Source organism: Eleutherodactylus coqui, chromosome 11 (genome assembly GCF_035609145.1).
Source record: "Eleutherodactylus coqui strain aEleCoq1 chromosome 11, aEleCoq1.hap1, whole genome shotgun sequence".
NCBI classification, from domain to species: domain Eukaryota; kingdom Metazoa; phylum Chordata; class Amphibia; order Anura; family Eleutherodactylidae; genus Eleutherodactylus; species Eleutherodactylus coqui.
Window position 1 is genome coordinate 4,637,945 of NC_089847.1, and position 26,057 is coordinate 4,664,001.

Genomic DNA, 26,057 nt, shown 5'->3' on the forward strand with positions numbered 1-26,057 from the left:
CATGTGCAGGATATGTCCTCAGCCTTTGGATGTAGACAAGGGTATTAGTATTCACTGACAGCAAGCAGAGATCTTGAACAAAATGGTGAGGAACTAAAACATAGTTTATTAGAAAGTTTCAGAACTTCTCATTAAGTTTTGTTTACAGCAAGTGACGCAAAGACATTGTCATAGGAACCATTGACCATGAGAGTTGACGTGGCTCTCATAAATTGGGCGTTTCCTATTGCTGTGGCGAGATTTTCCAATAATGTTGATATGGTGACAATTCAGTCCAGCTGGACTTGGCAAACAAGATGCGTTCCCTTCCTGGCATCAGAGTAATGGAAGAGGAAATAAATGTGTACCGTGCCTTTAAGAGTTAACAACTACCGCTATATAAAAGGAAGCGAGCAGAAGAACAGCGCAAGAGCGGGATTAGATCACCCAACATCCACCTGAGCGCTCCAGCGCCAGCGTAATCCTGCAGGTGACACAATGAAGCATTGTACTGCGCCAGATATCAGGACAACGGCGCAGCGCGTTCCGGTTGGTGCATTAATGCTCTTATTAGCAGTGAGCGAAACGCGCCGGATTTATTAAAAAGTATATGCCTCTCCAATAAGTTTGGATTTCTGTGTGCCAAACATGTAAATCTACGCCAGCGATGAGTCACAGCGGATTTGCGCTATAATCTATGCCAACTTCTGATATAAATTATAGTAAATATGTTAGGCTGTGAGGCCACACCCCCTCCACTAATCCCACCCACTTTTCACTTACTTTACCGTGAGGCCCCTAAAGTATGTAAACCCAGCAATTTATTGCCACAGAATTTGCTGAGGAATCTGCGCAAATTCCAAATCAAATCCGCACGCAAAAAAAATGCAAGAAGGCCAAAACGATGTCAGTTTTTTTATAACCCACAGAAAACATGGTGGGCAAACAAAACCGCAGTGAACACGGACGTTCATGTGCGCAGCATTTTCTTACGTACGCATAGACTTTCTGTTCAATGAATACAAACCAGAATAGAACATGTTGCGATTTTTTTTTTCACGCGCAACATCAATTCACGTAAAATTCCACGAGTCCGTGCGCCAATGTATGCGAGATCCAGCAGGTTTTCTCGCTCTGCTCCAGAATAACGGAAAATTGGAATGGCAGCAAACGCCGATCTGGACGAGCCGACCCTGGATAAAGTCATTGTCACTCGGTCGGCCTCCGCAGCAGAACCGCGACGCCACAGAAGAGCGAAGATGACGGATATTTGCTGCTCGCGGGGCCTGTGGTGATACAACCGTCATCTTGTGCTAAGTCTTCTCTGGACTCATCCTCACTAACGTGGAACATCCGGCGCTGGGAAAACCGCCACAAAGACGCTGCGCGAGAACCTGCGTTCAGAGGTAGAGAATCAGAAGATCTGTGAAGGATAAAACCTCCTCTCATCCGTCCCGCGTCCTCCTCCTCCTCCCGGTGACCTACTTCTGCCACAATTCAGCATCGGGAGGCCGCGCCGCCGCCAGGAAGTAGCGCCTTCCCCAAAAAAGGAAAATAATGAGAAGGTCTGAGAAATGCTTTCCCAGAACGTACCTGCACAGGTACACACAGGGCATTGTTCCTGGCCCTGGCACAGGTGGGCTTAACCCTACGGTGTCCAGAGTGACTCTGCACCCACTGTGATAAGATGAAGGCCCCCGAGATGGCGGCCGCCTGCACCCTGTAGATCGGATGGTATAACGTCCGCACACTTAGTTTACACCCCCATCAGCTGCCAAAATAGAGTGCAAGCTCTTCAGGGTGGAACAACATTCAGGAATCATGGTCACGGCACTTCAGTCTATATACCACATGATGGTATGGTCTACAGATGCCCAGGATGATACCCCTGCTTCCCCCATCGCAGAGTCATTTTCATCCTCTCAAACTGTGTAGTAGTAATTTTCCAGTCCCTCACGGGTAAGACTGAGCAGCTGGGCAATTGGGCAGCGTCCGTGACCCCTCCTGTAGTCACCCAGCTTAGTGCCACACACTATAGGACTGCACCCCGAATGGCGATGCGGACCTCACTAGCCTTAGTAAAGATGATTCATCGGTTCACTGCGGCATCATACTCTACAGCGGGCACAAGACATTACTGATGCAACGCCACCCCAGAACGCCATCACCCAGCTGTCAGGATGCACAGTGTTGACACAGATAACACAAGTAATCGCATCAGTATAAGGGGCCATAAAACTGGTAAACATGGGCGTCAGAGAGTGTGGGCAGCAGGGATGGTCCACTGGAGGACACATGGTGGTTTGTGGCATGCAAGTATAGTGTACCAAGATAAAGGCCTATCATATGATGATGGAGGTAAGAAGCCAGGATAAAGGTCGGTCATAGGGCAGGGGTACAGGGTGCCAGGATAAAGGTTGATCATAGGGCAGGGGTATAGGGTGCCAGGATAAAGGTCATATAATGATGGGGTAGAAAGCCAGGATAAAGGTCGGTCATAGGGCAGGGGTATAGGATGCCAGGATAAAGGCCGGTCATAGGGCAGAGGTACAGGGTGCCAGGGTAAAGGTCGGTCATAGGGCAGGGGTATAGGGTGCCAGGATAAAGGCCGGATATAGGGCAGGGGTACAGGGTGCCAGGATAAAGGTTGATCATAGGGCAGGGGTACAGGGTGCCAGGATAAAGGTTGATCATAGGGCAGGGGTATAGGGTGCCAAGATAAAGGCCAGACATAGGGCAGGGATATAGGGTACCAGGATAAAGCCCTATACTGAGCTGGTTGATATAGGGTGCCAGGATAAAGGTCGGTCATAGGGCAGGGGTATAGGATGCCAGGGTAAAGGTCGGTCATAGGGCAGGGGTATAGGGTGCCAGGATAAAGGCCGGATATAGGGCAGGGGTACAGGGTGCCAGGATAAAGGTTGATCATAGGGCAGGGGTACAGGGTGCCAGGATAAAGGTTGATCATAGGGCAGGGTTACAGGGTGCCAGGATAAGGTCGGTCATAGGGCAGGGGTATAGGGTGCCAAGATAAAGGCCAGACATAGGGCAGGGATATAGGGTACCAGGATAAAGCCCTATAATGAGCTGGTTGATATAGGGTGCCAGGATAAAGCACAGTCATGTTTGTGGGTAGAAGGTGCCAGGGTGACAGGTTAGTCATAGGTCAGGGATATACTGTACCAGGATAGAAGCTGGGTACTAGGTGGCACCAGCTGACAGGTAGGTGACACCAGCGCTGACCCTGGGCTCCCCCTCTTGTGGCCGTACTCCCGGGGTCTCCGCGTCCCGTCCCCTGCTGGTCCGTTCATACGATCTGCATTTCCTGACACACAGAAATAATCTATTGTTCTGTCGGATGATTCTCACAAACTGAACACCCAAAAGTCAAATAGAAGCCGCAACCAGAAACACGTGAAGGCGGAGACGGGTATATCGCGGTCAGCGGCTCTACTCACCCACGGAGTCAGCCTCATATACCATCACCCTGACAAGGTGACATCTGCACATGAATACCCCTGTGGTCACCTGACTGGCGGCGGCCCTCAGTGGTTGCCGGCTGACAGAGTGCGTTGCGCTCTTGGTGCTGGCGGCACGGAGAATTCGGGGTGAGGGAAGCGCTGCGCAGGGGGATACGGGCGTTATGGCAGCAGTCATCAGTAACCGCAGGGATGACGCTCAGCGACCAACACTGGGGAGGAAACTGTTTCCACAGCAACCAATCACAAGGCAGCTTTCATTTTTAACAACCAATCACAGCGCAGAAAGATCAAGATATGAAATGAAAGCAGTGCTGTGATTGGTTGCTAAGGGCAACACAGACATTTTCTCTCAGTTTTCATAAATCACCCTTAACGACCCCAAATAAACACAACAATCCCCTAATCGTGTGCCCTGTGACCGCTAACAACGATGTCACCACCTGACAGCGCCGTTGATTACCCCACAGCATTTGCCATGTCTGCCCACATGCTGCCCATTCAGAAGGCCTGTGAGAGCCGCCATCTTGTTTAAGGAGAGGATGACTCACAGACGTCTTGTGAACAAGGAGCCGGTGATGAAGCATTAGAGACTCGGTGGCAGACGCCAACCTGTGGCACCCGAGCTGAGGGGCACAGGGAGGGCGAGGGTTAAGTGCGCAGGATCAACGGGCATCTCACATTTACCGGTAATTACAGGTAAGGTTATACACCGCTATTTACGACGATCGCTTCAAAGGAAACATTATACGTGAGGGAAGCAGGGACCGCGCCAAAGTCTGTCAGCACAGACCTGATGAATGTGAACTCGATCCAAGCACCAGGTGGAGACTGTGCAGCCATAACGAGCCGCTTCGGACCGCGATTTCCCTTACACGATTTCCTGATGTTTCCGTTCGCAGCGATTTGAGCTCCGTGATTCTTGTGACATCCCTGGCGTTCGGTTCACATCCGCATTCCAATGGATCTCTATACAATCCAATACATGGATTAAAAAATGGACGCCAAATGGAAACGTAGGTTTGCGGGTTTTATTGGACAGAACAGTTTCACAGAACCGTACAAAAACGGAAACCGCAGCTTCCACGAGGGGCAGTTTGGCGTCGGTTTGCATCTACTTTAAAGGATTTATGTGCGTTTGTTCTCTAGTTTCTTTCTGAGCGCGAGTAGAAGAAAAACGGATCCGTGAAATGACACAAATACAACGGGGGGGGGGGGGGGGGCTGTCCGCTGGTTTCCGTTCTCCAATGACAAAGTAAACAAAAAAGCCCACAGAAGCCATTTTCTGACAATTTCCATTTGGGGGGGGGGGGGGGGGGCGCAGGTACATTATTGTATCCACAAACAAAAGATGGGAACCTGAAAGTTCGGACGAGCGGCGCCCTACAGACCCCAGAGAAATCAGTGCGAAATAAACGTTTGCTTCCGTTTTATGTCCCGATGAGGGAACAGAACGAAAACCCCCAACGTGGACGTGAGCAGAGCTTTATACCGGGGGGCTCACAGCGAACGTCTGTCAGCAGAGCATTGCCCCCCTGTACACACCGCCGGGAACACTTGACCCGACTTAAGACTCAATCATGAGAGGTCTGAGGGGGCCGCGGCCACCTGTCACATCTAATTCACCACCAGATGCTCCGCTGACAGCCGCCCACAGACATGACAGCCGCCTGCCAAGAGCTTCCCACTGACCACAGGGCCGAAAGCCGCTCACACAGAGGCACCGAGCACCTCACAGCCCTCCGATGCCGTCACACTGGGGGGACGGGATAATGACACGCTGATACATGGGGGGACGAGATAATGACACGCTGATACTTGGGGGACGAGATAATGACACGCTGACATATGGGGGGACGGGATAATGACACGCTGACACTTGGGGGACGGGATAATGACACGCTGACACTTGGGGGACGGGATAATGACACGCTGATACATGGGGGGACGGGATAATGACACGCTAATACTTGGGGGACGGGATAATGACACGCTGACACTTGGGGGACAGGATAATGACACGCTGACACTTGAGGGACGGGATAATGACACACTGATACTTGGGGGACGGGATAATGACACGCTGATACATGGGGGGACGGGATAATGACACGCTGATACATGGGGGGACGGGATAATGACACGCTGACACTTGGGGGACGGGATAATGACACGCTGATACTTGGGGGACGGGATAATGACACGCTGACATATGGGGGGACGGGATAATGACACGCTGACACTTGGGGGACGGGATAATGACACGCTGATACATGGGGGACAGGATAATGACACGCTGACACTTGGGGGACGGGATAATGACACGCTAATACTTGGGGGACGGGATAATGACACGCTGACACTTGGGGGACAGGATAATTACACGCTGACACTTGGGGGACGGGATAATGACACACTGATACTTGGGGGACGGGATAATGATACGCTGACACTTGGGGGACGGGATAATGACACGCTGATACATGGGAGGATGGGATAATGACACGCTGACACTTGGGGGACGGGATAATGACACACTGATACTTGGGGGACGGGATAATGACACGCTGATACATGGGGGGACGGGATAATGACACGCTGATACTTGGGGGACGGGATAATGACACGCTGACATATGGGGGGACGGGATAATGACACGCTGACACTTGGGGGACGGGATAATGACACGCTGATACATGGGGGGACGGGATAATGACACGCTGATACTTGGGGGACGGGATAATGACACGCTGATACTTGGGGGACGGGATAATGACACGCTGACATATGGGGGGACGGGATAATGACACGCTGACACTTGGGGGACGGGATAATGACACGCTGATACATGGGGGGATGGGATAATGACACGCTAATACTTGGGGGACGGGATAATGACACGCTGACACTTGGGGGACAGGATAATGACACGCTGACACTTGGGGGACGGGATAATGACACGCTGATACATGGGAGGACGGGATAATGACACGCTGACACTTGGGGGACGGGATAATGACACACTGATACTTGGGGGACGGGATAATGACACACTGACACTTGGGGGGACGGGATAATGACACACTAACACTTGGGGGACGGGATAATGACACGCTGATACTTGGGGGATGGGATAATGACACGCTGACACTTGGGGGGACAGGATAATGACACGCTGACACTGGGGGACGGGATAATGACACGCTGATACTTGGGGGGACGGGATAATGACACGCTGACACTTGGGGGACGGGATAACGACACGCTGACACTTGGGGGACAGGATAATGACACGCTGACACTTGGGGGACGGGATAATGACACGCTGACACTTGGGGGACGGGATAATGACACGCTGACACTTGGGGGACGGGATAATGACACGCTGACACTTGGGGGACGGGATAATGACACACTGAAACTTGGGGGACGGGATAATGACACGCTGACACTTGGGGGATGGGATAATGACACGCTGACACTTGGGGGACGGGATAAGGACACGCTGACACTTGGGGGATGGGCTAATGACACGCTGACACTTGGGGGGACAGGATAATGACACGCTGACACTTGGGGGACGGGATAATGACACGCTGACACTTGGGGGACGGGATAACGACACGCTGATACTTGGGGGACGGGATAACGACACGCTGATACTTGGGGGACGGGATAATGACACGCTGACACTTGGGGGGACGGGATAATGACACGCTGACACTTGGGGGGACGGGATAATGACACGGTGACATTTGGGGGACGGGATAATGACACGCTGACACTTGGGGGACGGGATAATGACACGGTGACATTTGGGGGACGGGATAATGACACGCTGACACTTGGGGGACGGGATAATGACACGCTGACACTTGGGGGACGGGATAATGACACGCTGACACTTGGGGGGACGGGATAATGACACGCTGATACTTGGGGGACGGGATAATGACACGCTGACACTTGGGGGACAGGATAATGACACGCTGACACTTGGGGGACAGGATAATGACACGCTGATACTTGGGGGACGGGATAATGACACGCTGACACTTGGGGGACGGGATAATGACACGCTGACACTTGGGGGGACGGGATAATGACACGCTGATACTTGGGGGACGGGATAATGACACGCTGACACTTGGGGGACAGGATAATGACACGCTGACACTTGGGGGACAGGATAATGACACGCTGATACTTGGGGGACGGGATAATGACACGCTGACACTTGGGGGACGGGATAATGACACGCTGACACTTGGGGGACAGGATAATGACACGCTGATACTTGGGGGACGGGATAATGACACGCTGACACTTGGGGGACGGGATAACGACACGCTGATACTTGGGGGACGGGATAACGACACGCTGATACTTGGGGGACGGGATAATGAGACGCTGACACTTGGGGGACAGGATAATGACACGCTGACACTTGGGGGGACGGGATAATGACACGCTGACACTTGGGGGACGGGATAATGACACGCTGACATTTGGGGGACGGGATAATGACACGCTGACACTTGGGGGACGGGATAATGAGACGCTGACACTTGGGGGACGGGATAATGACACACTGATACTTGGGGGACGGGATAATGACACGCTGATACTTGGGACTGGATAATGACACGCCGATACTTGTGGGACAGGATAATGACACGCTGATACTTGGGGGACGGGATAATGACACGCTGACACTTGGGGGACGGGATAATGACACGCTGACACTTGGGGGGACGGGATAATGACACGCTGACACTTGGGGGACGGGATAATGACACGCTGACACTTGGGGGACGGGATAATGACACGCTGACACTTGGGGGGACTGGATACTGACACGCTGACACTTGGGGGACGGGATAATGACACGCTGACACTTGGGGGATGGGATAATGACACGCTGACACTTGGGGGACGGGATAATGACACGCTGACACTTGGGGGACGGGATAATGACACCCAAGTCACCTAATGACCCTTTCTATTCCCCAAATGTTGATTCCCGCAAGAAACCAACGGGCGCCATAGACGAGACAGGGTGTTGCCGAATGGGATATGGAATGATAACAGGGCATTCCTTAGAGCGCTCTCCTCAGGTTCCTATTAGAATTACGCCCTCTACCAGTGGACAACTATCGACAAGATAGGCAGAGCAGCCTGTGGTGCTGCAGCGGTGGTGAACTACAACTCCCATCATCTAGGGTTGGCAAAGCGCAGGTCAGTGACCACAAACTATGGAGACCCCAGAAACCTGTGCATGAAGACGCACGGAGCTTGGGGTGCAGCCCTGCCATGACTTTTGGGGTCCCCTCTGCTATCTGGGTATTCCTATGTCAAAGTTCTTTTTCCAACTTTCCCCGATTCCAAAATTGTAAATCTGCTCAGTTACATTAAAGCGGGGAGATAAGCCGGGGTGGATCTGAGATGGCAGACATGCTGGTGGCCACCAAACTACCCCCACCCCAAAGATACAGCTATGAAGCTGGACAGAAGATATAGCAGCAGACAAGTGACTCATAGACTCTGGGGGGCTCCTCTATAGGGGTCCTGCTCCCCCACTGTCCTGCAGCATGGTTCTACACAACAACCCCACCGGGATATACAGGGATTCCTATACACTAATTCTATATATCACCCCGGAGAGGGCGGGCTGGGAAATAGGGTCAGCGGGGCAAGAACAGCAGCAAAACAACACTTATATAACCTCACTGCACAGAATGAATCACAGTCACATCCCTATATGTAACCTCACTGTATACAGCATATCCCTATATGTAATCTCACTGTATACAGCATATCCCTATATGTAATCTCACCATATACAGCGTATCCCTATATGTAATCTCACCATATACAGCGTATCCCTACATGTAACCTAACTGTATACAGCGTATCCCTATATGTAATCTCACCATATACAGCGTATCCCTATATGTAACCTCACCATATACAGCGTATCCCTATATGTAATCTCACCATATACAGCGTATCCCTATATGTAACTTCACCGCATACAATGTAGTACTATATGTAACCTCACCATATACAGCGTATCCCTATATGTAACTTCACCGCATACAATGTAGTACTATATGTAACCTCACCATAATCAGTGTATCCATATATGTAACTTCATAATATGCAATGTATACAGCAATATATGTAACCTTACTGTATACAGCATATCCCAATATGTAACCTCACCGTATACAGTGTGTCCCTATATGTAACCTCACCATATGCAATGTATACAGCATTCATATATATAATTTACCGTATACAGTGTGTCCCTATATGTAACCTCACCATATGCAATGTATACAGCATTCATATATATAATTTCACCGTATACAGTGTATCCCTATATGTAACCTCACTGCATATAATATAGTCCAATATGTAACCTCACCATATACAATGTAGTCCTATATGTAACCTCACCATATACAATGTAGTCCTATATGTAACCTCACCATATACAGCGTATCCTTATATGTAACCTCATCATATACAGCGTATCCCTATATCTAACCTCACCATATACAATGTAGTCCTATATGTAATCTCACCATATACAGCATAACCCAATATGTAACCTCATTGTATACAGCATGTCCCTATATGTAACAGTACCATATACAGCATATCCCTATAAGTGACCTCACCATATACAGCATATCCCTATAAGTGACCTCACCATATACAGCATATCCCTATAAGTGACCTCACCATATACAATGTAGTCCTATATGTAATCTCACTATATACAGCGTATCCCTATATGTAACCTCATCATATACAGCGTATCCCTATAGGTGACCTCCCCGTGTACAGAGTATCCCTATATGTAACCTCACTGTATACTGCATGTGCCTATATGTAACCTCACTGTATACAGCGTATCCCTATATGTAACCTCACTGTGTACAGCATGTGCCTATATGTAACCTCATCATATACAGTGTATCCCTATATGTAACCTCACTGTATACAGCGTATCCCTATATGTAACCTCACTGTGTACAGCATGTGCCTATATGTAACCTCATCATATACAGTGTATCCCTATATGTAACCTCACTGTATACAGCATGTGCCTATATGTAACCTCACTGTATACAGCGTATCCCTATATGTAACCTCACTGTATACAGCATGTCCCTATATGTAACCTCACTGTATACAGCGTATCCCTATATGTAACCTCACTGTATACAGCGTATTCCTATATGTAACCTCACTGTATACAGCGTATCCCTATATGTAACCTCACTGTGTACAGCATGTGCCTATATGTAACCTCATCATATACAGCGTATCCCTATATGTAACCTCACTGTATACAGCATGTCCCTATATGTAACCTCACTGTATACAGCGTATCCCTATATGTAACCTCACTGTATACAGCGTATCCCTATATGTAACCTCATCATATACAGTGTATCCCTATATGTAACCTCACCATATACAGCGTATCCCTATATGTAACCTCACCATATACAATGTAGTCCTATATGTAACCTCACCGTATACAGCGTATCCCTATATGTAACCTCATCATATACAGAGTATCCCTATATGTAACCTCACTGTATACAGCGTATCCCTATATGTAACCTCACCATATACAATGTAGTCCTATATGTAACCTCACCGTATACAGCGTATCCCTATATGTAACCTCATCATATACAGAGTATCCCTATATGTAACCTCACTGTATACAGCGTATCCCTATAAGTGACCTCCCCATGTACAGAGTATCCCTATATGTAACCTCATCATATACAGCGTATCCCTATATGTAATCTCACTGTGTACCGCATGTGCCTATATGTAACCTCATCATATACAGCGTATCCCTATATGTAACCTCATCATATACACTGTATCCCTATATGTAACCTCACTGTATACCGCATGTCCCTATATGTAACCTCACTGTATACAATGTATCCCTATATGTAACCTCACCATATAGAGTGCAGCCCCGCCGCCCCGCACTCACCTCCGCCTTCAGCTCGCTGCCCCCCAGCAGGTGGTACTTGTGCGGCAGGCGGCGCACGTTGTGCAGGAGGCGCTGCAGCCGCTTCCCCCCCATGTTCCCTGGGGAGATGAGCGGCGGCTCCGGCGGGAGAGGGGCGGGGGGCTCCGGACTGTACCTGGGACAGGTGAGCGCAGCCCCGCCCTCCTCCAGCAGGTGCCTGCCCATCCCGCAGCCCGAGCACTGGGGACAGGAGGAGGAGGCCATGCCGGGCGGAGGAGGAGGAGGAGGACGGGGAGAGCAGCTCTTCATCACCGGCCGCACCGCGCATGTGTGGAGCCAGCACCGAGGCTGCGGCGGAGCCCGAGGAGGGGTCTGCAGAGCATCACCCCCACAGAGCGTCATCCCCCTCAGTGCAGAGCATCACCCCCACAGAGCGTCATCCCCCTCAGTGCAGAGCATCATACTATAAGTGCAGAGCATCACTCCCATCAAAGCATCATCCCTATAAGTGCAGAGCATCATCCACCAGAGTGCAGAGCATCACCCCCACAGAGCATCATCCCCCTCAGAGCAGAGCATCATACTATAAGTGCAGAGCATCACTCCCATCAAAGCATCATCCCCATCAGTGCAGAGCATCATCCCCCAGAGTGCAGAGCATCATCCCTATAAGTGCAGAGCATCACAACTATCAGAGCAGAGCATCATCCCCTCAGTGCAGAGCATCACACCTGTCAGATCAGAGCGCCATCCTATAAGTGCAGAGTTTCACTCCCATCCGAGCATCATCCCCATCAGTGCAGAGTATCGCAGCTATTAGAGCATCATCCTCATCAATGCAGAGCATCACCCCTGTCAGAGCAGAACATCACTCCTATCAAAGCTTCATCCTCATCACTGGAGAGTATCAACTCCATCAGAACATCATGCACATCAATGCAGAGCATCATACCTGTCAGAGCAGAGCACCGTCCTATAAGTGCAGAGCATCACTCCCATCAGAGCATCATCCCCATCACTGGAGCGCATCACACTTATCAGAGCATCATCCCCATTAATGTAGAACACCACCTCCATCAGAGCATAACCTGATCAGTGCAGAGTATCGCCTCCATCAAAGCATGATCCCCATCAGTGCAGAGCATCGCATCCATCAGTGCAGAGCATCGCCTCCATCAAAGCATGATTCTCATTAGTGCAGAGCATCATTTCCATCAGAGCATCTCTCCCATCATTGCAGAATGTCACCTCCATGAGAACATCACTCTCATAAGAGAGCATTACACCCATTAGTACAGAGTATCACCCCTAATAAGAGCATCATTCTCATCACAGCAGAGCATCACCCCCATCAGAGCAGAGCATCATCCATTAGTGTGGAGCGTCACGCCTATCAGAACACCATCCTCATTAGTGCAGAGCATCACCCCCATCAGAGCATCACCCCCATCAGAGTGTCACCTCCATCAGAGCATCATACCCAGCAGAGTGTCACCTCCATCAGAGCAGAATGTCACCCTATTAATTAAAAAAATTGGAACTTTTGCAGCATGGCCCATGAAGCTTTAGCTCCGCTCCTGTATCCAGGTGTGCAGTCTTCATACATGAAGGTGATGGCTTTCTCTCCCTGCTGCCCCTGTAGTGTATAATACCAAGTCATGGGAGAAGTCATGGCAGAGACTTCAAGATGTGCACCATGAATATATATACATGTACCTACAGTATATATGTGCACCAGTGTCCCACCTGCACTGATAGAAGCTGCGAACTGTGGCCCCCTGCTGGTCTTTAGTAGACAGTGACACTACAGGGGGGCAGGGTGGACATCCCCAGGGTGACGGCGCTGCCACCAGTCTTGTGGCTCCTTCTGGGACTTTTTCAAACAAGTACGTTCGATTTTGGTCTCAGCCTTCCATCCTTCCGAGGTCGGTAAAATGGGTACCCAGCTTGCTGGGGGGTAAAGATGACCGGGGAAGGCAAGCCACCCCGCAAAACAGCCTGCCGAGAAAACGTCACAATGTGCCACCCCCCTAGGAGTCGGTCATGACTTGGCGCCTGCACCAGGGTCTGCTTACGTACCGCGATGGGTTTACCTGTTCGTCATTATGTCTCCGGAGGGGCTAAGTGTGGAGTATAAGTGCCTTATAGACAGGACGAGGTTTGGGGTCCCTTTTGTGTGATGGGTTTTTATCACCCTATTTTAATTTTGGGTTTGTTCCTTTGCTGCCCTCATGGAGGTCGCGGGCGCCACCCGTGTGCCTACCTACTGCCTGACCTGCGGGTGAATCATGGCTGTGGCATTTTTATCCCTTGATTGAGGGTGTTTCCTTTTAGTTATTTCTATTTGTGTCCTGTATGTATAATGTATCTATTTGTAGCCGGCGTTGTGGATGTTACCACCTGACTGAGGTGGCGCCACTCCTCTAGTTTCGCCATTTAGATTGATGCACTGCGCATTGATCTTGTGGATCATGTGATCAGGTATTGATCAGTTACATGGGAGCTGCTAGAACAGCATTTAGATGAGTAAGTAATAGCGCGTGCGCTCTGGCGAGGGGCACTTTTATTAAAGCTGTCCAGAAATCTGTGTTGCCCATAGCAACCAATCACAGCGCAGCTTTCATTTTACCTCAACTGTTTAAGAAATAAAAGCTGCGCTGTGATTGGTTGCTATTGGTAACAAATTACAGGGGAAGTCGGTGAGTTTTCGATTTTTAATTACGCCAGTATTTGTCGCCCGGTGCTGGAGAACAATCATGCAGAATGTCACTGAAATCGGACCAGGACTGTGGATTTATATATACGACTCAAACAGACAGATTTGTGTTTTATATAGAAGACTAGCCGTATACAGGACTGTATATAAAGCATAGCAGTAAATAGGGCTGTATAGAAGACACTAGCCGTATACAGGACTGTATATAAAACATAGCAGTATATAGGGCTGTATAGAAGACACTAGCCGTATACAGGACTGTATATAAAACATAGTATATAGGGCTGTATAGAAGACACTAGCCGTATACAGGACTGTATATAAAACATAGCAGTATATAGGGCTGTATAGAAGACACTAGCCGTATACAGGACTGTATATAAAACATAGCAGTATATAGGGCTGTATAGAAGACACTAGCCGTATACAGGACTGTATATAAAACATAGCAGTATATAGGGCTGTATAGAAGACACTAGCCGTATACAGGACTGTATATAAAACATAGTATATAGGGCTGTATAGAAGACACTAGCCGTATACAGGACTGTATATAAAACATAGCAGTATATAGAAGACACTAGCCGTATACAGGACTGTATATAAAACATAGCAGTATATAGGGCTGTATAGAAGACACTAGCCGTATACAGGACTGTATATAAACATAGCAGTATATAGGGCTGTATAGAAGACACTAGCCGTATACAGGACTGTATATAAAACATAGCAGTATATAGGGCTGTATAGAAGACACTAGCCGTATACAGGACTGTATATAAAACATAGCAGTATATAGGGCTGTATAGAAGACACTAGCCGTATACAGGACTGTATATAAAACATAGCAGTATATAGGGCTGTATAGAAGACACTAGCCGTATACAGGACTGTATATAAAACATAGCAGTATATAGAAGACACTAGCCGTATACAGGACTGTATATAAAACATAGCAGTATATAGGGCTGTATAGAAGACACTAGCCGTATACAGGACTGTATATAAAACATAGCAGTATATAGGGCTGTATAGAAGACACTAGCCGTATATCAGGATGTATCTATAGGATATAGAAGAGCTGGGGTATAAGTCCTTCCTCTGGTGTTACTGCAGAATGTGTCCACCTAAGGCTTGTAATAAAGAAGCAGTCAAGAAACAATGTCACACAACAAGAAAACAAAAACAAAAAGTTCTTGTTGTGTTACATTGTTTCTTGAGTGCTTCTTTCTTACAAGCTGCAGTTATATACCGTCCTGTGATCACATGAATGGAGACCGTGCAGTATATACTGGTAATATCTGTACGCCGGGGGCCATATGCTCTTTGTGTCCCCTAGTGTTGTTCCGCCGGTCCTCAGTACACGAGTCATTATAAGCAGGCGGAGACGGCCCGGCCACATTCCTTTCTACATGAAAGGTATTTTGGAATTCCCCGCAGCGGCCCCTGAGGTCAGCAGTAATGGCCCGTTCACACGGACAGGTGCGCCGCGCGATTGTTTACTTCTATTTACACGGAACAATAAACAAATGTTTCACAGACATGTTTACACGGGGCGGTGACCACGAAGGACAGCGCCTACGAAGGCGCGGGTGATCATCGGGCCCTCTTGTCATCGCAGAGAGCCGATGTAAATCACGCGGGGGCACTCCCCTCTATCCACTCATTTAATGGGCATCACAAAACCCATTTTCAGAATGGATTCTCTCCCGCGATCCTGTACATGACATCCATTAATAAACTGAAAGCCAAATCAATATTGGCGCTGTCGGCGCTCCAGGACGTTCCCGGAGGAGACTTTCTACTTCTTCCCGTGTTTACTGGCAAAAAGCTACAAAGTTCTCCCCTTCTGGTTGGAGCTCTACGGAGACCCTAGGAAGCTGCTACCTGCTCCGATACCTGGTATACCCAGTACAGGGACAAAACTACCGCTGTAGCAGCCTCTACGGCGCCCACATCTGGCCATGTGCTGACAATTGACCATTGCGGCCAATCCCCAACCTCAGCCGTATGGCGCCGTGGAATGGTTGCAGCAGTCAATTGCATCTGAGCATGTTGGGAGTCAAGGGCAGAGCTACTGAGCAGGGGCATAAAGAGGGGTATTAATACTGAACGGGGGCAAGAAGGGGGCCACAAATACTGAGCAGGGGCCTAAAGGGCTTGTACCACATTTACAAGTTCTCCCCTATCCATACAGTATCCACAGGTTAAGGGATAACTTGCTGATCATTAATTGGGGGTCAATGCTGAGATCCCCCTGATCTGCAGAATGGGGGTCCTGTGTCCCACTCTGCCTGTCACTGTGGGGGTCGCTTCTTCCCTCAATGTGACATCATGAAGGCAGCACTGGCCAAGCATGTGCTCATCATTCAGTATCCCCCTGGATGCAGTAACCCTGCAGTGAGGAGGACATGGAACCAACAGGGGTCTCAGTGGTGAGACCCCCACCGATCAGTTAGTTATCCTACATCCTATGGATAGGGGAGAACTTTAAACCTTGATACAACCACTTTAAGGAGGCATTATTGCATTATTACTAAATGGGGGGAAAAGGAGGCACTTTTACTGTATGAGGTGCACTAAAAAGAGCACCCTGGATGGGAAAACCGTAGAGGAAATGCTGGGAGGGTGTTGGAAAAGTGAAAAGATGTCTCTAGAGACTGTTAGGGACAGTGAGTGTGGACCCACTGAGTCAACCTACCAGTTTGGCAGCTGACCCCTGGTGGTCACAGGCACTGCTACATGGTGGTGTTAAACAGACTGACCTATGAGCAATGTCAGATGGGAACTCTTGGCCTTTGCTAGTCAGGGAGATGAGGGAACCCCTGCCTAACAGCAGGGTAAGCGTCCCTACAAGGACGGCCCATGGTCTTCCTCTCAGGCCTGACTATCTCTGCATGCAGCACTTTCTTTTCCAGTATGTTAAGCCGGATCTGCGATGGAACCTCCAACCGAAGGTTCTAATGCAGATGTGACACCGGCCTTACACATCCGACATGTCTTGAAAGGAAACAAGACTAGATGGAAGTAACTTGCTGGCTTATAATGCACAGAAACCAGACAAGTAAAAGAAACACAAGGGAATTAATAACAAGAATGCTCAGCTGACCGGCGGCGCCAACTGGGAGCCGATACATATGCAATGCCAAACTAGATCCACATAAGAACAGCTAGGAGTAGGGGGGCAGCATTTTTCAACCACTAATGGGGTCTTCCTCAGGCGTAAAAAAACACAGACATCACGCATGTTTAACGTGTTCCGAGTGCGATTTGACATCAGACCAAGTCTGAAATATAAAAATGCATCACATCAGAGTTTGATCCGCAAGGACAGGAAGGCCAGGAGGTTCGGGTATGGTAAGGTGACCGGACGTCCTGATTTAGGTGGGACATTCCCGCTTTGGGACGTTGTCTCCCGCTTTCCCCAAGGTCCTAAGCAAAACAGACATTTGTCCCACTTTTGGGACGTCAAGTCACCATGAAAGTGATGACCAGCAGGAGTGCCGCGGCTCCGGACTAGTAATAACTCTGCAGCGCTGACCTCTCCTCATTGGTTCCACAGGAGCAGAGGCGATGGGAGGAGGAGTCCTGGCGCACACTCTTCCGCCCGCAGCAGCGAGTACAGGAGCAGCGGCGCTCTGAAGACCAGGAAAAGGTAAGTACATCAGTCTCAGGTGGGGCTCTATGATTACTGGGGCCACACTGCACATGGCAACGTACCTCCAGCTGACGGGGTATATTGACACGAGGTGGAAATGCTGTAAAATGTCCGCAGCAGAAATTCTGCTGCAAATTCCACATCCAAAAAACAGTGAAGCGGAGGAGGTGTGGGGGAGTGTCTCATAGTATGACATCAGCTGTGGGTACGCGGCTGATTTCCAGTCATTTGCATCAATGGTACAGATTTTGACTGCTTTTTGAATGCAGAAATGCTGCGGAATTTGCTGTCTGTCTTTTTTGAAACATCCCAGTACTTTTTATAATGACGGAGGTAAAATGATACATTGTGGTAAGCCCCGCCCCTGACCACACCCCTCTGTCCCGCCCCTGACCACACCCCTCTGTCCCGCTTTGACCCTGGAAAAACCTGGTCACCGTCGGTCTGATGCCTAGTCACACTCGTAACGCGTTAAACACGCGTGACATCTGTCTCTTCCCAGTTGTCCAACTCTTTAATATTCTTTAATAAAGGTCATATTTAATTAGGGATCGTCTCTGTGATCTTTTGCTCATTTTGAGGTTTCGACTGCCTTCAGTGATTTAATAACAAACTCAGGGCTTAAACGGACGGGCGTGATAATCAGGGTCACATAACGGGATGAAACAAAACCATTGATTTCAGTGGATTCAATTCCACCATCGGGATTCTCGCGCATTAATGCTGCGCATGAAGTGGGGCCGGACGAATCCTCCCGCTTTCTATTGTTGCGCGCAGAAGGGTGGAGATTGACTAGTCAAAAAAACAAGGGATCGTGCGCTAATACGCTTTGTAGTGGCGAAAATATTAGCGCATGCCCCAAGTGTTTGTGCCCTATACGGCTATCATACACTTTAGCCTTTTTGCACGCGACAATATCGTTCAGGCTCCGGCGCTCCCACGGGAATCGGGACGATAATCGTCCTGTTGGAAAGCAGCAGCGACTGAACGCGGAATGTGCAGATCAGTGTAAGCCGCGGTCGGTCACTTTAGAACAACTGTCTACTTACTGTGAATGGTGGGGGGAGATCGCTGCCCGGCGCCCCGCCTCCATGCCAGCAGCGCTGTGAGCGATGCCAACGATACCTGCTCCTGTGTAACAGCATCACTGGGACGAGGTGTTGGGCATCGCTTGCCCGCTAGCTAATACTGTGTAAAAGGACATTCCATCAGCTTCCGCCGGGTTTAGGGGCACGGTCACATGTGTAAATTCTGTGGATTTTCTGCCAATCCACCGCTGATTTCAGCCTGCATTGGCACCTACTACTGAGTGCCACGTAATGCCAGTGTGTGCGGCGCTCTGGGTACGGCGCAGTCCAGGGAGGTGAGAGCAGCGCGGTGCAGGCTGGAGTCATCTTGCGGATCTGCAGCTGATTTTGAGTGAAAATTGCAGATTTTCGCAGGGTTTTTGATTGGAAATGCTGCAGATTTTGAAACAGAATTTTCCAGCGCAGTTCCGCTACGTGTGGAGATACCCTAAAGCGGGTCTCCAGGCGACTGTAATTGATGACCTATCCCCGGATAGTTGACCAGCTGGGTCTGTTGCTCAGTAGCCCAACTAATCAGCTGTTCCGGTGCCCGCTGTTACCGGGGGGTGCACCTATGTAGCGTACCCCCTTGTAGAGGTTGGCGCTGGTAATTATAGGCTGAGAGTTGTGCATCGCCACTACACAAAGGGCGGAGCTATCTGCGTCCCTCCATACCCCGGGACATCTGACCGGTTGGGGTCCTGCCAATCAACTACTGATGAAGCCTCCCGAGGAGAGTGCAACGATAGCAACTGTCTGGAAAACCCCTTTAAATCTGGAGCCAGCGATGTTAGTTATAATCGCCTTCCGCTTGTTATTAGTTAATGCTACATTGTTGCAATAAGGAAGGGAAATAAGGAAGCGGAAGTGTGTGTGGGGGGGGGGGATTATGAAGAGGGGCTTACCATGGAATTTTAGGCCAATTGTAAGCTGTCATCACTGGATGTGACACCTGAGGTACCCTGATCTCCACCCCTTCACCCCATCAGTCAGGATGTGGGCTGTGCTGCGGACCCCAGGCTGTTAGTACTGTGGCAGATGGTGCTGCTATAGACCAAGGAGCGGTGAACAGGAGCGTAGTCAGACAGTCCAGGCTGCGGCTAACAGTACGCCCTCATTCACACGAGCATTTTTACGCGACTATTTAGCCGTGATAGAATGTCAGCCGAAACCCGTGACCGTGTGAAGCTTCGGATGCCAGTGCAGGCATTCATGTGAGCGATTTTCGATTACGTGAAAAAAATCGCAGCGTCAAAATTTCAAATCCACGACTATTTCCGTTCGCCAATTTTTCACGCTGCGTCAAGAGACAGGTCTTCACTTATCCGTTAATGAAAAACGCAGGAGGCTCCCATAGACTCCTATGGGACCTGAAGAAGAAAAGGGAGGGGGTTTACCTGCGTCTGGCGCTTGAAAACAAAGATAGTTGGCTTTAGTTAAAACTTACGACTATTCTATATTGATGCAATGTTCAGCCGGCGTAAGATGGCATAACCCATGTGAGGCCTGAAGCATATAGAACAAGCCAGGGCTGAATCATGGAAAACAGGTTCTACACAGCAAGCCAAAAGTCAGGACACGTGGCAGACAGATGCGTATCAGTATAATGAGCTGTGTACAGCCGCCGGGGAATGATGGGAACTGAGGATGGAGGTTTTATTACATACAAGTGGATATTGGGGGTAGAAGGCAAAAAAGGGTATTATTACTGAGTGCGGACGTAAGGCGTTATTGCTGAATGCGGGCACTTGTATTGTGCGAGGGTCACTATAAGCAGCACTTACTGTGTATGGCCTACAGGGGGCACAAAAATGCGGACAGTCCTACTGCAGGGTCCCAGAGGTAGCAGTACTACTATCTTGGGTACTGTAGAAGGGGGGGGGGGGGTAACACAGGGTCAGCCTCAGCTATACAGGCATCAAATACCAACATCGGGGTCTTCAATAAGCCCCTAATGCCCAGCGGCTGAATCTGTAAGCAGTTGCCATCTGATAGCCGTGCGCCCACCTGGGAACATACAGGAAGCCACAACTGTAAGCTCGGGTAAGACTGTGGCGGCCCGAGGGTTGGCAGCAGAGGCGCGGGGGCGCTAGCAGGCTGTTCACACGGACAGCCGTGATATCGGTCAGAGAGACTCGGACTGATCTGAGGCTGCTGACCGGGATGTTCTGGTGACTGGGATGCGCTTTACTTGTGATTTTCACGTTATTTCAGTAGTAAGAATAACTATTTGCCTCTGCTCAGCGGTGCGATGTGATTTTTTTGTGCTGCCATAGAAGATACCGCGGTCTATGTCACAGCATGTAAATAGGCTCACCGCAAATAACTGGAGGGAGAATATCAGCAATGCAAATACCGCCTGCAGAGAGACAGAAGAGGTCTGATCTGTGAAGAACAGAGAAGCTCCCTACTGGGCAAGGAGTGTCCTGCAGTCCGGGGGGGCCAGGATACTAATAGACTCCTGCAGTCCGGGGGGCCTGGATACTAATAGGCTCCTGCAGTCTGGGGGGCCTGGACACTTATAGGCTCCTGCAGTCTGGGGGGCCTGGACACTTATAGGCTCCTGCAGTCTGGGGGGCCTGGACACTTATAGGCTCCTGCAGTCCAGGGGGGCCTGGATACTAATAGGCTCCTGCAGTCTGGGGGGCCTGGACACTTATAGGCTCCTGCAGTCTGGGGGGCCTGGACACTTATAGGCTCCTGCAGTCTGGGGGGCCTGGACACTTATAGGCTCCTGCAGTCTGGGGGGCCTGGACACTTATAGACTCCTGCAGTCTGGGGGGGCCAGGATACTAATAGACTCCTGCAGTCAGGGGGGCCTGGATACTAATAGACTCCTGCAGTCAGGGGGGGCTGGATACTTATAGGCTCCTGCAGTCTGCGGGGCCTGGACACTTATAGGCTCCTGCAGTCTGGGGGGCCTGGATACTTATAGGCTCCTGCAGTTCGGGGGGCCTGGATACTTATAGGCTCCTGCAGTCTGCGGGGCCTGGATACTTATAGGCTCCTACAGTCTGGGGGGCCTGGATACTTATAAACTCCTGCAGTCCGGGGGGCCTTGATACTTATAGGCTCCAATAGTCTGGGGGGCCTGGATACTAATAGACTCCTGCAGTCTGGGGGTCCTGGATACTAATAGACTCCTGCAGTCTGGGGGGACCTGGTCACTTATAGGCTCCTGCAGTCTGGGGGTCCTGGATACTTATAGACTCCTGCAGTCTGGGGGGCCCGGATACTAATAGACTCCTGCAGTCTGGGGGTCCTGGACACTTATAGGCTCCTGCAGTCTGTGGGGCCTGGATACTTATAGGCTCCTGCAGTCCGGGGGGCCTGGATACTAATAGACTCCTGCAGTCTGGGGGGCCTGGATACTTATAGACTCCTGCAGTCTGGGGGGCCTGGATACTAATAGACTCCTGCAGTCTGGGGGACCTGGACACTTATAGGCTCCTGCAGTCTGTGGGGCCTGGATACTTATAGACTCCTGCAGTCTGGGGGGCCCGGATACTAATAGACTCCTGCAGTCTGGGGGTCCTGGACACTTATAGGCTCCTGCAGTCTGTGGGGCCTGGATACTTATAGGCTCCTGCAGTCTGGGGGGCCCGGATACTAATAGACTCCTGCAGTCTGGGGGGCCCGGATACTAATAGACTCCTGCAGTCTGGGGGGCCTGGATACTTATAGACTCCTGCAGTCTGGGGGGCCTTGATACTTATAGACTCCTGCAGTCTGGGGGGCCTGGACACTTATAGACTCCTGCAGTCTGGGGGGCCTGGACACTTATAGACTCCTGCAGTCTGGGGGGCCTGGATACTTATAGACTCCTGCAGTCTGGGGGGCCTTGATACTTATAGACTCCTGCAGTCTGGGGGGCCTTGATACTTATAGACTCCTGCAGTCTGGGGGGCCTGGACACTTATAGACTCCTGCAGTCTGGGGGGCCAGGATACTTATAGGCTCCTGCAGTCCGACTTTCAGTTTGTAAGTCTCATTTGATTTTTGTATCCTTCCTGCTCCACTAATAAGATATTTGGGCGGTCTTTACATGGAGTCTATGGAGTGGCCAGAGACGTCTTATAGCAAGAGGCATTTGGGCCGAGTGTAGATGTGAGGCTCGCTGTATTATATCATGTGTACTTCGTGTGTATAATAATATTATAATGTACTATATATACACACATACTGAAAGACCCCTTTATTAGACCCCCCGGCCCTCTCATGATTGGCGCCCCCTGTAGGTAATTCCCCCTGTGAGCCCGACGTGCGGCATAAAATCACGTGACAAGTTTTCCGCGGATCAGTTTCAGTGTGAATCCACATTAGATGGAAGATCCAGCGATCGGAGCGACTTCCAACGAGGCCGGTCATCGGTGCTAGACTAGCCGGGGGCTCACCACCAACCGCGGGGGGTTTATCATGTAACGCTGTGGGGAGTATACAGAGAATGGCGCGATCGAGGAAAACATCCAGCGAAAGGGGATCCTGCGGACGGGAACAACTCATCACTGAAAGGGGTCGGAGGAGGATGTCAGGAATCGTTCTGACCAACAGGCTGCACAGTCAGCTGAATACAACACTGGAGCTCCAACTAACGTGTCCGAAGCACAACTCGCCGCTCCTCCGCACAGATGGTATAACAGCGGGCGACCAGTTCCAGCGCCATTGTGTCTAAGAGACACAGAAAGACTCCAGCGGGCAAAAGAGCGCAAAACTTGTATCACTGAGCAGCGGGAAAACATCTCCTGGTCAGATGGATGCAGATTTATGTGCTGATGGGAGGGCAGAATTTGGCGCAAGCAGCATGAATCGTTGACCCCTTCCTGTCAGCCGGTCAGAACATGTCAGCACCGCCATCTAATCTGCAGGGACTACAAGAAGCTTCCTGTCCACAGGGGCCGGGATTCCTGCAGAACGATCTCATCACCGAGTGGAATCTGCATTGCAACGAATTGCTGCGGGTCTGAAGACCAAAGGAGTCCAACATACTAGATGGGTGTCTAATAAAGGGGCGGTCAGTAGATGGGGGTCTCTAATAAAGGGGTGGTCAGTAGATGGGGGTCTCTAATAAAGGGGTGGTCAGTAGATGGGGGTCTCTAATAAAGGGGCGGTCAGTAGATGGGGGTCTCTAATAAAGGGGCGGTCAGTAGATGGGGGTCTCTAATAAAGGGGCGGTCAGTAGATGGGGGTCTCTAATAAAGGGGCGGTAAGCATGTAGAAGTACGATAATATTACAGCAGTCATTATACGAGTATGTACAGGTAGTGTAGGTGTGTTGGTAAGTACATGGACCCACTAGCTGGCAGGATGGATGCCCGCAGTGAGTGCGCAGGGTTACGTATATTGACAACCCGCAGCTAAACCTCATTTCCATGTGGATCTGTGACTTCTGTGTCCGGCAGTGATAATGGATGAGTGGACTATATACCGTCTAATGGGCCCGTATAGTGGAGGCCGCTGACTCCACAGCTCGTTGTCAGGCGGCACCCGGTATTAAGGGCATGTAAGTGGCGCTGGCAGCTGCTGGTGTTTGTAATATTCGCTCACAGAATAATGAGGCTTTATCTGCCCAAAGCCGCTCGCTAATTAACAACAGGAAGCGTAGAGTAATTATCCGCACTGACGAGTCATCACCGCAGCGCAGCGATCACACTTCATACACTGTCAACCCCCCCCCCCCCCCCCCGCCCCCAGAAGAAGCCGTCGTTCTGCTGCAGACCCCATCCTGCGGCTCCATCTCAGGCAGATCTGTAAATGATGGGAGTTGTTGGATTAGATGGACGGTCTTGTGGTTCCCCCCTTGGCCTATAAGAGGCTCTCGGAGGCTCCTTGTGTGTAGTGACCTCTTCTTCCACTTGTAGAGCTTGTTGGCCACTAGACGCCTCTATGCTGCAGAGAAGAGATTTCACCCCGTTACCAGAGGGGGGCGCATTATTGGGATGGGAGGAGCTGGATGGTCGTATCGATGAATTGTCCCCCACCGACCTTTCTGACGAGACTGTTAGGGGGTGTTGGGACCAGTGGGGGCACACTAGACGACTGGGCTTAGGACGCCCCCTACAGACCAGTGGATGGGGGTACACAAGGTGGCCGGGCTCAGGACGCCCCCTACAGATCACCAGTAGTGAAGAGCGTCTGATTGTCCGACAAGCACAAGCAGCTCCAACTGTCTCATTGTTTGCCACCCAGAGACAGGGGGCACCATCGTTACACCCCTGTGTCTGTCGGACCCATTTCTAGGCACTTGGCTGAAGGATGACCTCCACCGTCGCCCCCATTACATGCACGGCCTCTGATCCCCACCGTCGCCCCCATTACATGTACGCCTCTGACCCTCACCGTCGCCCCGTAACATGTACGGCCTCTGACCTCCACAGTCGCCCCCGTTACATGTACAGCCTATGACCCCCACCGTCGCCCCCGTAACATGTACGGCCTCTGACCCCCACCGTCGCCCCCATTACATGTACAGCCTCTGACCCCCACAGTCGCCCCCATTACATGTACGGCCTCTGACCCCCACTGTCGCCCCCATTACATGTATGGCCTCTGACCCCCACCGTCGCCCCCCATTACATGTACGGCCTCTGACCCCCACAGTTGCCCCCATTACATGTACGGCCTCTGACCCCCAGAGTCGCCCCCATTACATTTACGGCCTCTGACCCCCAGAGTCGCCCCCATTACATGTACGGCCTCTGACCCCCACCGTCGCCCCCATTACATGTACGGCCTCTGACCCCCACCGTCGCCTCCGTCTGCAGTGATGTTGTGAACGGTGAAGCTGGATGCCATGGAGGGAAACCGGATTGTCTGCAGCGATGAATCCAGGTTTAGTTTGGGCACTGAAGACGGCCGTGTTCATGTCTGGAGACCCCAGGGTGACGCCTCAGTCCTGCCCCCTGCTGGTGTGATGGTCTGGGGGGCCATCACATACAACAGTCGGTCCCCCTAGTGGTGGTACGAGGGACAATGACAGCTCAGCGATATGTTCAGGACATCCTGCAGCCACATGTGTTCCTCTCCAGCAGGATAATGCCCGGCCGCACACACAAGGGGGTCACAGAAGCCCCCCAACATTGTACACTACCATGGCCGCCCGGTCACCAGGTTTATCACCAATAGAACATGTATGGGACCATCTGGGACA

General features: G+C 50.6%; 2 protein-coding genes across 2 annotated transcripts in view; one reads left to right on the forward strand and one right to left on the reverse strand.

The window, feature by feature from the left end:
- ATP2C2 (ATPase secretory pathway Ca2+ transporting 2) overlaps positions 1-11,748 on the reverse strand; it is a 43,192-nt gene extending 31,444 nt beyond the window's left edge. Inside the window, exon 1 of the mRNA XM_066583861.1 lies at positions 11,491-11,748. Coding sequence (XP_066439958.1) covers positions 11,491-11,733 — 243 coding nt within the window. The 5' untranslated portion in view covers positions 11,734-11,748. The remainder of the gene's footprint in view (positions 1-11,490) is intronic.
- A 6,012-nt stretch (positions 11,749-17,760) lies between these two features.
- Positions 17,761-26,057, forward strand: part of KCNG4 (potassium voltage-gated channel modifier subfamily G member 4) — a 70,008-nt gene continuing 61,711 nt past the window's right edge. The window contains exon 1 of the mRNA XM_066583059.1: positions 17,761-17,840. The gene's annotated coding sequence lies outside the window, so the exon portion shown is untranslated. The remainder of the gene's footprint in view (positions 17,841-26,057) is intronic.